At 37.9% G+C, this 12986-nt stretch overlaps 1 protein-coding gene across 5 annotated transcripts in view; it reads left to right on the forward strand.

Moving 5' to 3' along the window:
• The window catches only part of TRPM3 (transient receptor potential cation channel subfamily M member 3), a 386166-nt gene that overhangs the window by 359509 nt on the left and 13671 nt on the right, over nt 1-12986 (forward strand). For all 5 annotated transcript variants that reach the window (XM_027752172.2, XM_039384840.1, XM_039384841.1 and 2 more), the window contains 2 exons: nt 653-904; nt 6054-6228. In XM_027752172.2, coding sequence (XP_027607973.1) covers nt 653-904; nt 6054-6228 — 427 coding nt within the window. The remainder of the gene's footprint in view (nt 1-652; nt 905-6053; nt 6229-12986) is intronic.

The raw sequence follows: 12986 nt of genomic DNA on the forward strand, positions 1-12986 counted from the left end.
AAATTAAAACCAACAGCTTGTTAACTCACTAAAAGCTAGAACTTATTCATAGACATCACTTAAGGAATAGTTTTATGAGGAATTCGGGAAAACAATCAAGTTTCACTAATGATCTTGCAAATAGAATGATGATAATTTCATAAGGTAAGATTAATTATTTTTTTGAACTGTATTGCTGGCTGTGGAACTTATTTTCCAAAAACACGTCCAAGTAATAGCTAGTATCTCTGTAGATTAAATTTATGATGCAGATCTTTATGGTTATTATTGGCCATTTTATATATATTTTAGAATAATTTTCTTTAAATCTACACCTTCTTTAAATGTGAATTTTCTGATGAAATATCCTTCTATATTTCTCCGTCTATTCCAAGACTCTAAGTAGTGTTAATAAATTTGAAAAAGAGAAATATATACATATATTTCTTCCAGTTTCACGAGGGTTTTAGGCCAGGTGAGCACTTTGTCCTTTGAAGTATCTTGCACATAGATACATGCTAACAGTGGTTGAAATGGAAGATTTTTGAAAAAGAAATCAGAGAGTACATGAGATATTGGCCTGTGTGGCATATCTGTCTGTTTACTACAGATTTCTTCAAGCTTACATTCAAACAGCTCGTGTCCTTTCTTCTCCATTTCCTCTGTCCTTCAGATATTGATGTCCGAGCCTGGGAAACTGTTACAAAAAGTAAAAGTTTGGCTCCAAGAGTACTGGAATGTTACTGACCTTATAGCTATCCTCCTGTTCTCTGTTGGGATGGTGCTCCGTCTGCAAGATCTTCCACTCCGGAGCGATGGACGAGTGATATACTGTGTTAACATCATTTACTGGTATATACGGTTATTAGACATCTTCGGAGTAAACAAGTATTTGGGACCATATGTTATGATGATTGGGAAAATGGTAAGAGAAGTTGGTGTACTTCTGGGTTTTACCAGCATGTTCTTGATTCAATATCTGTGGCCAATGACATTGCTGCAGTTTTATCTGTATTTTTTTTAAACATTAGTATTTTCATGTAAGATAATGCCTTATTAAACCAAAACCTCAGCACAGACCCCCAGAATTCAGTATTAGACTCTTTCTATCCTGATAAGTGATGTACTGTTTGTCTTTCTCTGAGATCTCTCTTCAACAACAGAGCCATCCATCCTATACCTCTGTGCCTCATTTGCAGAAAGTGCAGAGGGAGAATGGTAGTTGTAAAGGAAAGTGGTTTGTTAAGGTTGGAAAAAAAAAGTGTTCAGCTGTTTAGTACCTTGAGACTCTCAAAGACAATGTGTTGTAATTTTTGTGGTGTCTTCAAAAGCATAATGGTTATGACTGAGACCAACCTTTCTATAGTTTGCTCCATACCTATATGCTCTTCCATCTTTCAAGTTCAGGTGTGTCCTTATGAGATGATAAATCCATTTGCATAAGTGCAGCGTCTGTCCCCTGGCCACATCACATGTTTACACCATGGCAGTAATATGAATAGCTTATGTAATAGTGGTTGCATACAGGAGGAACCAAGAGATATTTTACAGAATCACAGACTTACAGAAGCTTCTGAGTTGGACAGGACCCACAAGGATCAGTCATCGAGTCCAGCTCTTAAGTGAATGGCTCATACGGAGATCAAACCCACAACCTTGATGTTATTTGCACCACACTCTAACCAACCGAGTTTTGCTCCCTCATGCATAACTTTTGACTTTTTGGCTTTTTATGTTTCAATAGAAATGTTGCATTAAAGCAGCATTTTGCTCGTTTGAATTAAAGAAAACGGCTGAATTTAGAGACACACATGCACGTATCCCTGATATTTGAATACTTGCACATGTAGCTAATATGTGTTCATGTTTTAAATAGAATAAAGGCCCCTTGAAGCTGTGCATTTGGTTAAAAAAGTAAACAGAATATTAGGTCTTCTAAATGGAAATACTACTGCTGTCTGAGTGGTATGTGGGCAATAATCAGAAAGTCCAAACAGGCTGTCTGTTTTGTCTTACAATGGGCCTCGAAGAAAAGATTCATCCATCCTCACCATCGTAGGAAAAAGGTGCATATATGAGTGCATGGACTACAGTCCTTCCTTGGTCTTACATTAGTCACAACAAGCTCAGGGAGCATATCTAAAACTGAAATGTGAATTATATGTCCAGTTACACTACCTACTCAACAGGTGACCAGACAATCCTTGTCTTATCCCCTCAATTTACCAGCTTTCAACTGCAAACCCACCATAGTGGGTTTGACAAAGAAAGAACAGCTTACTGAAAAAAAAATAAAGAGAGAGATAGGGGCAAAACAGAAAATACAAAAGAAAATGAGTGTTGAATTGTTATGTCCTCTAAACAGGATTTTGAAATGTTCTTCCTTCAAGGAAACAATAGGATGTTGACCTGAGGTTTTTCAGAGCTCCGGAATACGGAGGTCAAAACACTCAACAGTTTTTGTTGGAGGTAACTGTGAAAGGACAGAAGCACCCAAGAAAGGAACAAAAATCAAAAGGAAATCACTGTCTTATCATGTTTCTTCCCTGCCCCATTTAGACTATGTCTCTCTATCAGTACAAAATACATGGTGTATAAAACTTCCAAAAAAAACCAACTACCTTTACACTCTGTTTCAGTTTTCACAGCTACATGCACTAAAAGTTTAAGAGCTGTGGTGCTAACACAGGCAATGTGAGCATCAGTTTAATAATAAAGAGTGGCCATGAATAACAAACTTCTAGTAGTCAGTGTTATAATGGCTTCTAGGAGCCCACCTCCACCAGAAGTATAAAAAGTGGTTTATTTTTCTCCTGGAGTCAACACAGAAAGGAAGTGATTTAAATAAATGGAACTTTCATTCCTTTGTCATTCTTACATATGACAACAAATCAAACCTCACTCCACTTTCTATGGGAAACAAATGCAGGAAAATCACTGGCCTCTGTAGGCTCAGCACACACTTAAAGGGTGTGGAATTTAACTGTTGACATATTCTGAAGGTGTGGGCAACTGTTAAAGGAAGGAAATTCTTCTAATTTTTGCCTTCCTGTTACTTGATTTTCATACTTCGTCCAACTTTCCATGCACTCAGCAACTTTGACACATCCCCTTTCCCCACACATGTAATGCCCAACTGGCTCGAGTTACACAAATTAGCCTCTCACATCTATTTTCTGACCCACTTATTCTCTTGTGCAATGTCCAACTCATGCACAGACTTCCCTGGGAGTTGCACTTGCTGAATCCAGACTGCAATGGGCTCCCTTGTGTAGTTTTGTTTAAATCACGTCTGTTTACTTCCTTGAGTTCTGTCTTCTGAATGGTCTTTTAAGGTCCATTCAGTACTATGAAGAACATCAAGCTGGCTTATACATATTTCTACAGAGTTAGCCCATCACTGTACTGAGGTCCTCAACAGACCATATTTAACACCTGAACTTTTTTTCTAGATGATGGCTCTTTCTATCTTTCCAGTGTTAAGGAACTTTCTCTTCATCAGCCTCTACATTGCAGATGACAAAATAGCTGTAAAAAGTTTTACGTCTGGGCACTGTGAACAAAAATATGCAAGCAAGGTTAAGCAAGGGGCAGGAATAGGTCTTGAGGGGTTTTAAAGCAATAGGTTAAAGCAAAGTTGAAGATACGAGGAGGAAACTGAGCGAACAAGTTTATTATTATGCTAATTTCAGTAACAGAATATGTTTGTTATAATGTGCTTTTCTAATCTCTGCACAAGTGATAGGTTTACTTCCCTTTTATTCAGGAATGAAATGACATCACTGTGGAATGTCAAGAGAATCAGATATATCAGTTCCTTGAATGTGTGGAAATGTCTACATTTTCTTAGCTTTTCTGCAAATACAGAAGAGCAAATAGAGCCAGCTGATTCATAAAACTGTACGAACAGTTCCTTGTTTTATCAGTTTTTTAAATAGATGACTAACAAGTTCTTCAGAACAATTGAAATGGCCATTGCCTTATTAAAATAGCAGTTGTAGTTTGACCCCACAGGCTAAAGGGAAACTTGCCCATCTATTTAATTGTATTTTAGACAAGTTACTGAGGGTTTAGAAGATACCCAGTTGAAGGAGGGAAAAGCTAATGTGGATCTTTAATGGAGAATGGCACTGAAAATTTTATTTGTCGCAACATGAAGTCAAACCTGTGTGAATCCTGATCAAAAACAGCATTTAGGATATGGTCTTAAATTGCCACAAAATACTCATTATGTTTCTTTTTTTGCAGACATTTTAAAGTAGGCATTATATTACATGTATCATGTTGTATATTTCTATCTGAAACAATGTCTGATCAGACAAGAAAGGAGGAATCAGATTTCACCTCCAGATTCCATCCCTAAAAGCAGTAAGAACTAAAATATGATTATGCAGCTTTCCCATTTCAGACTGCTTTCTGAAGTACAATGATCTGGAATTCCTCTTTTGAAGAGTATTTTCTTGAAAGATTAATGCCCTGAATATGATAGGAATGTTGGTGATTGACTTCACTGGTTTTTAATTCCTTCTTAATTCTTTAATTTCTTTAATTCCTCTCTCATATCCCCAAGGTTTTTTTCTTTCTTTCTTTTCTGCATTTTTATGGCCTTCAAGACTTTTCTTTCCCCTGCTTTTTTTCACTTGTTCTCAGTTCCTTCTTTCCAGCTTCCTGAGTCTCTCCTACCAGACCCCTGCCCTGCAGGTGCCTCTCTCTCAGTAAACATGAGAATACCTTTTTTTCTCCTTGCTACTCTGTAACACTCTCTTTTCTCTGTTAGATACTTTCATAGTGTTACTTTGACCTCAGGTCTCGCTCCTTTTGTTTAAAATTGAAGAACCCCTGCAGCAGTGCCAGATCCATCTGCTGCAACTATGTCCCTCTTCCACCAGCTCTTGTCATGAGCAGCCCTGCTCTGGAGCTACAGCAGGTCCCACATGGAGCAATAAGGCCACCAGCTGAGGTGCAGGTTGGTTGCACACCTCTCTTGTGTAAGGCTGAATTCAGCTGAGCCAGAAAATGCGAAGACTGAAGGGATTAAAACTCATAAGATTCAGAGGAGTTTTAGGTTGAGTTTCGACCAGAGGCAAAAGTTAATGTCCAAAGCTGTGAAAAACAGTTCTGTTGCAACAAGTCTACAGAGCAAAGCTTTATAAATGAGCCTGTAAGTAAAAGAATTAAAGGGATCTTACTAGGGACTTTAAGGACTCCCAATTTTTTTCACATTTACTTTAGGTAATAAAGCATCTCTGCTGTACCTGCTGGATGCCCATTGTTCTGCCCTCTTGAGGGTCTTTCTAGCACAGTGCCTCTTCTAATCCTCAGACTCTATTCAGCAACTGTCCCACTTTTTTCAGGAACAATTTGAATGGGTGGGTACTGTTTGCAAGCACTAGTTAATCTTGTTCATATGCTAATGAGACCCTCAACAATAAAGAAGAACAGAGTTCACTGCCTGTTATATGCTTTTTTTTTTTTTAATATGGCATTTGTCAGACTCTCCCACCAAGCCGATTTCTAGCCCAGCCAGTATCACAGATTTCCTTTCTCACTGGTTACCGTCATGGTGTCCCTTACGCTGCAGCAACAGACTGTTCTGCCACCCGTTACTCCTTATGTTAGTCGCAGCTCCGTTTGCTCCAAGACAATGACTGTCAGTGAATAAAATTATCCATGTCAGTCCTTTTGCCTCTCGGTGCCTATAAACAATACATCATCTCACCACCCTTGCCCAGACCAGGCTGCTGATCTCACTGAACCTATATTCTTGTTGAGGCAACTGATGTGACCAGATGGCACCTTGCATTTTCAAGCCTATTCATAACATTTGAATTGTTCTTAAAAGCAACACTAGGTAAAACCAAGGACACAATAATACCCCTTCACTTCTTTGAAAACGAAATTTTTTATGTGTAAAAGGGAGAATGGCTTTTCAAAATTTGTTTTTGAAAATTCTGTTTCTAAGATTCGCAAACTTTTTTCTTTTGCAGTGCATAATAATAAGAATATGGACAAATAAATTTCTCTAATTCTTATCCTCTCTCTCTTTCTCTGTCTTTTCTTCTCATTACATTCAGATGATAGACATGATGTACTTTGTCATCATCATGTTGGTGGTTTTGATGAGCTTTGGTGTGGCAAGACAGGCTATTCTCTTCCCCAATGAGGAGCCTTCGTGGAAGCTGGCGAAAAATATTTTTTACATGCCTTATTGGATGATCTATGGGGAAGTGTTTGCAGACCAGATAGACCGTAAGCAAGTTTATGATTCTCATACTCCAAAGTCAGGTATCCAACTTTGATCAGATGATGTCCTATTATATCATGTGTGTTTGCTCAATAAATGGCTCCAGAGAGAGGAACTCTTCAACAGAGAGAATGGTCACAAAAATACTTTCTCAGCTAATATTGGGGTGTCAGTTTCAGAACATGCTTCTGGCATCACTTTGCAATCATTTGACTGGAAATCTGTAATGCTAAATTATTTTGCATATAAAGAATATTTTAAATGGGTCCTTTTTACCAGCTTGGTGACAGGGACTCCCTTTCAGGTATCCACCACGGGTTTGGTGGCATATCTGGCATAGAAAAATCACTCCTTTTTTCTCATCCATTAGTCTGATTTCAGACGTAACTTCATGCTGAGCATCATGTCTAATAATAGTGGGTTAGACATTTCAGTTCCTGTACTTCACGAGGATGTAATCTGATAAGTTTTCCTTTCTCTGTTACCTCCTCACTGCCACCACCTTTACACTAACCCCTGTGATGCAATTCTTTGGGGACAGTAGATCCACTATTAGAATATTGTTATATTTATTTATTAGAAGGCAAGGCTCTGCTCACACCAGTGCAGACAGAACAAGAGCAAATATTTAATATACTGTCTCCTCAGGATTCATCTGATCAGGAAAACACTGATTTTCTTTTTAGATAAACCCTCTGGTGCCACTCTGTTCGTTACACCAAGGGAGAAGGTTGGTCATGAGAAATGATGCAGTGGATGAACAAACTAAGAAACACAAACAATGTATCTTTTGCAAAAACTGTCGTGAAACTGATGTTCATCATTCCTACTTAACTATATGCAAGCCTTGGCAGCATTTGGAAGTCATTATCTTTTCCGATGGCAGATGACAACCATTAAAGCTCTGTTTAGGATATTTCTTTTCATCATATGTACCACCTTAGGAAAAGACAGTGCTTTCAAAATTTATTTGCTGCTTGTTCAGTGTTGATAAAGTTTGAGTGGAAAAAAGATGTTGATTTTTCCTGAGCTGTTTAAAGGTAATAAATGTATCTATATCACAAATAATCCACTCACTTTAATACAGTCTCAGATAGTCAGATGTATACATATCACATGGCAGATATTACAGCCATTCCATGCTCATTTCTTCTTCCTGGCTAGCACATAGTCATTATCATGGATACAAATGATGCCTCCCTTTTATGTTTACTTCCCCACTTTGTTTTCAGAGGCAGAGTGGCATGCAAGGAAGTAAACAAATACCTAAAATCGCTGTGTTTCTTTACCCAGTTCCCTCATTTTTATCATTTCCCTTTTATTTTTAAAAATTCATTTCATTCCAAAGGCATAATTGCTGGGAATATAAAACTTCATCTTGCTCTGAAAGCATAATAGAGAGATAAAGGTTTGTACCATTAAACTATGACTTCCTTCCACAAGCAGAATTCCATCTGTCCCACTACAAGTGGCCATTTATTGATACTGTGCCAAGTAACTACCGTAGTGCAACAAACATGGTGGTTGGCCGAATAAATTGTTCTTGGTTTTGTTTATTTTTAATGAAGGGATGATTACAGTTTAGAACCTGGAAACTTAAAAAACTAAAGGGTCTTTGAATGAAGCATTGTATTTAAGTAAGAAAAGAGAGTGGCAATCTCCACACCCTTGCATGAGAATTTGGGGATAGTCTGGTGTGTTATTCAGGTGCCCAGCATTTAAACCACGCAAAAAGATGCAGAGTAATCACTTCTGAAGCTTAGGGAAAGCAGAATTCGTGGTGGTTTCAACTCCAGCTCTAAATATAGACAAGTTGTTTTTCTGTGTGTCAAAGAAACTGGAGTTGCAGCAAAAGTGATGATGTCAAAATGAAAAGCAGCATCTAGTTCCTCCTTCCTGAGAGGCAGATGACAGAGAGAATTAGAATCTGCCACTCTTTCAGCACAAAATAATATAACATGTTGATGGCAATTTTATGCCCCAAACAGGCATGAAGAAACCACTCAGAGACAGAGTTTAGGTCTTTGAGTAGCGAGGCATTTATTGCAATACAACGTTGGGGAAGCTCCCAGCTGGCGCTGGACAAAAGAGCTCCAAAGTAGTAGTGAACAACTGGATCCTTTTATACATTTTTTGCTAAGCGATTGCATCATTATACATGAATATTCATAATATTGCAACATCTAGTTTTAATATTCATAACAGGCGGAGTTAAGACAGAGTTAGGGGCGCAGCCTTCAATTTGGGGAGAAACTTGGTGGCAGTCCCTGTTCTTTGGCCTCCTGAAGGGTCTTTTTCCTACTCTTCATCGCCATAAACTTTCGACCTTTCCCTACTTTGGGTGGTTTCCTTGTGCATTTGGCAGAAGTTCCTGATATTTGGCAAGAGTACCTAGGCCTTGGCTCATCTCTTTTTCCTTATCTTCCTCTGTCTCCCCTCCATATGCCTATTTTATGTGTATGTTAGCATTTTTGGTTCTCTCTGTTTTCCTGTGTACTTACTTTATGTCCTTTGTGTCAATGTGTCCTGCATTCATTAATGAGTTATTATCTCCGCTGTTCCTAAGGCTTAGTTCTCTATGCTTTGCTCAGAGCATGGATTCTAAATTAACTCTCTAATTCTTGTTCTGCTATATCACATTCGCTTCTCGGGCCTTGCTCTGCTTCAATGTCATGTCTGTCTCGGGCTCAGTTGTCTCAGAAATGTTGTCTGTTGAATAGACTGGAAACACAAGCAATGGTTGGTGATGTTGTAAAATGCAAAATGGCCTGATTGACACCCAGAAGGTTTTACTAGTATATTCACATTTTTTCACTACCTGAAAATTTGCTGTTATGTGTATTTTTCCAGTTGTTCTAAGCTAAATCAGCCACTGTACTCATGTTAGAGTGCTACAATGCTTGTACTTTGTCAAATGAGACAGATGTTCTAAAATTGTTATGCTACATCTAAACTGCAATTTATAGCTTGGAGCACATTTTTTTTATCAGTATTATTTTAACAAAATAAAAATATTTCATTGTGAGTTTCTTTATATTTTGGTGTTTAATATTGCTACATGATTTGCAAATTTAGGATACAGCAAAAGTGCTCATTATGGAAATTCATATTGATTTGAGCCATGCTCCTGGAAATTATCTGAAATTGTCTGAAATTATCTGAAAAATGTAAAAAAAAAAAAAAAAAGTGTGCTACTCTAAAATTTCTAGTTCACTTTTTAAAATTTTTTTATGTATCATTTTTATTTTATTTATGAAGCAGGCCGTTAAGGCTGGACAGATACATTTTCTGGATCCATCTCATTAGAGGGCAGCCTGTTCATCTAATGGATCTACTCTGATTTTTTTTACCCATAATTTCTGTATTCATAGAATCATAGAATCAACCTGGTTGGAAAAGACCTCTGAGATCATCAAGTACAACCCTTGATCCAACACCACCGTGGTTACCAGACCATGGCACTAAGTGCCACATCCAGTCTCATCTTAAAAACTTCCAGGGATGGTGAATCCACCACCTCCCTGGGCAGCCCATTCCAAAATCTGATTACTCTCTCCATAAACAATTTTTTCCCAATATCCAACCTAAACTTCCTCTGGCAGAGCTTAAGATTGTGCCATCTTGTCCTAAGACATTTCATTTTATTTTGTAATGAAATGTTAACTGGAGTATGTGTTAGTGTCCTGTTGGCTTGTGATCTCACCTTCAACTCAAAAGTGAGGACAGATTATGTCCTCACTTCTGGGAATATGAATACACTATTCACTGGTGTTTATTATCAGTGATGTACATAAATACTACATATCTACAAATTCCTGACTATAAACCAGTTGTAAAGGGGAGGGAGGGGGAGCGGGAAAGGAAAGTAAATCTTTTACCACTGTGTTCAAATTTCCGGGTAAATTCAACAAAAACAGCAAAACCAGTCTCAAAGTAGTCTGATAGTCTCCTGGACTATCAGTTCATCACAGACAGGACCACCACTTTCCAAAAATCTTGTCATATTAAGCAGGTGCTTCATAAAAAAAAGATGCAGAACTTGAATGGCCAGCTTAAGCAATTCTTGAATGAAGCTTGGGAAAAGTAAGAACTTTTGAGTATGCCTAAGATAGTGCTGGGGAGCAACCACAGACAGTAACATATGGAAGAGTGACTGCTGCTAATAATGGAGACATCCTGCATTTCTGGTGCCCTTTCAATCCCAGCTACCCATGAGGTCCACAACCCAGCACCATAAGGACTTTGGGAATGGAAAACTAGAAAAGACAGACTTTACTGTCACAGTACGATCATAATGGTCTTCCTCCAGGTTTTGAGCAGGAAATGAGTAGAGTATGGTCTGTAAACAAAGGAGGCACAATTGAGATTTATTAGACCATATTGTTCCTCCAACTATCTCGAGCTATTCAGCTAGTTCTTTTTAGCTGATCTGACATGGACAGAAGGTTACACATACCATGTTGTCTACTCAGAATGTTTTACCAATTACATGACACAACTTTTGGAACTATGCAAGAGCAGAGATTAGCAAAGCCACTTCACGGAAAAGTGCAACCCATCAAAACATCAATAATGACTGGAGCCACCTTGGGCTATTGAGTTTTGACTTGAGACTAGAGAATCCCAGTTAGCAACTATTGGGATTCAAATAAAGGCTTAGACTGGAGAATTGAAAGGAGGCGGCAAGCTAATAAAATTTATGAATTATTTAAAGGTTGAGAAATGAAACATTAATATATTTCAGGAAAGGAATAATAATAATAAGAGCTTGATAAATTGAAAAAATTAGACTGGTATCAATTACATAGTTGAATAAAGATATTTTATTATCCACTGATAGTTGGAGAAGGAAGGAGGATCGAGGTCAGGGAACTAGTGATTGGACATACCACTTTCTTGTCTTTATGCTGCCTTTCCTATTACATCTGAGCCTCGTGCTACCCAATGGGATCCATGGGGCAGCAGCCAGCCACGTAGCTGCTTTAGTGAATGCCTGTCCAGAAGGAAATCCACAAACACTGTAAAATCTCTGCCTCAATTCACCTCACATTGGCACTATTGCTGGCAGTTCTAGCCAGAAAAATTCTTAGCACGGTTCTCACATGTGAAGAACATTGTTTTCACCTTCCAAAACTATCTGCCCCTCCAGGATACTATGGGTACAGAAGTATATAGGAAATACTGAAGAGGAAAGGTGAGTTTGCTTGGTAAAAAAATGTAGATAGATGACATAAATGGTGGTCATCTCTAGAAAATTAGAATCAGACCTCACATTTTCCTATATTCAGAAGACAAAGCAACTGAACCCACTATTAGCCTACATGGGTTTGTGTTTTTGCATCAGACCTCACAGTTTCCTATATGCAGAAGTCAAAGCCACTGAACCTGCTGTTAGCCAACATGGGTTCTAGTTCTTTGTTTTGGGCAGTTTTTCAGATTTGCCTGGTGTCTCACATGTCAGATTTCCATCTGTATTTTCTTACCAGCTGACAGCACTTCCAGTGCCATCTGGAATCTGAAGATCAGTCTGAATTGTGTTTATTTCTTGTGTGTACTCCTTTTTTGGAAAAACCTACATAGTTTAGGAGAAAAAGATGGGGTCTCCTTCTCTTTTGGTTCTATTGGAGGAATATCAAGTAACCGGAATGCAGTTGTTTCAGAAGATAAGAGACAATTATACACAATGTTTTAACTATCCAGTGAATTTCAGAGGAAAGTACTGTAACTACAAAAGTTTTTTAAAAATTCTTTAAATTTCTTGGTCTGATAGATTTATTTTTTTTATAGTTCTCGAAGTGTTTGTAGTATAAATTGAAAATATATACTAAACTCTTTATGATCTTACAGGCTATATGATTTTCATGACTTGATAGGAGCTTTCTGTGAGGCCTGTCATTTGCATGGATCATTCTGGAATTAGAACAAACAAAGCAGCTTTGCACAAAACAGAATAAATCATACCTGTGGCAGTATTTTTAGCATTGTTAGACAAAGGTAGTGGATAAAATTTTTGCACATCCTGCAAACCATTTTGAAACTTTCTCTGGCCAGAGTTGCAGCAGTATTCCATTCCTAGCACTTCTGAGGTTATATTTTGGGTTCCATTTGGTTGACTATTTTTAATGGGGGGAGTAGGGGAGTAGGAGGAGGCAAAAAGCACCAAAGTGAACAAGAAAAAGACAAGGATTTACTATAAATTATGATTAAAATACAAGTAGATTGAAGAGACCTTCAAATCCACTTTTAATGTGGCCTGGGGCAAGAAGCAACACGTAAGGTCGGGATGCTGTAGTTAAAGAAAATTTTGAAGTAATTTAGAAGAAAATTTTGAAGTGCACTGTTCAGCACCCTGGATGTTTCTACTGATGAACAGAGCAACTTTGGGAAATTCACAGATTTGGATACTTTGTAGGGAAGAAGTGGATAGCTCTAGGCAGCTTACTAAACATTTATTGGATTATTTTTCAATATTTACCAGCCTGGCAAGCTAGTAAGATTGCTTAGACATTTGGTTCAAAAATCATAAAATGCTTTCACATCCTTTGGGTTAATTGTGGATCAAAATTGGAAGGTGCACTTATTTGTTCCCGTATTATTTTAGATCATAAGAAAACATTCAGCAGTTTCTTGTGATTTCAAACAAATCAACTTGTATTGTAAAAGTTATATCCATTCATATGTGACAAGTTTACATCAAAGGCAAAAAACTATTCATGATGCAGAAATCCGCAAGCTTTATTTCCAAAGCCCTCCACCCAATACA

The sequence above is a fragment of the Pipra filicauda genome, unplaced genomic scaffold (assembly GCF_003945595.2).
Source record: "Pipra filicauda isolate LSUMZ 115617 unplaced genomic scaffold, ASM394559v2 scaffold37_size4185640_pilon, whole genome shotgun sequence".
Classification (NCBI taxonomy): domain Eukaryota; kingdom Metazoa; phylum Chordata; class Aves; order Passeriformes; family Pipridae; genus Pipra; species Pipra filicauda.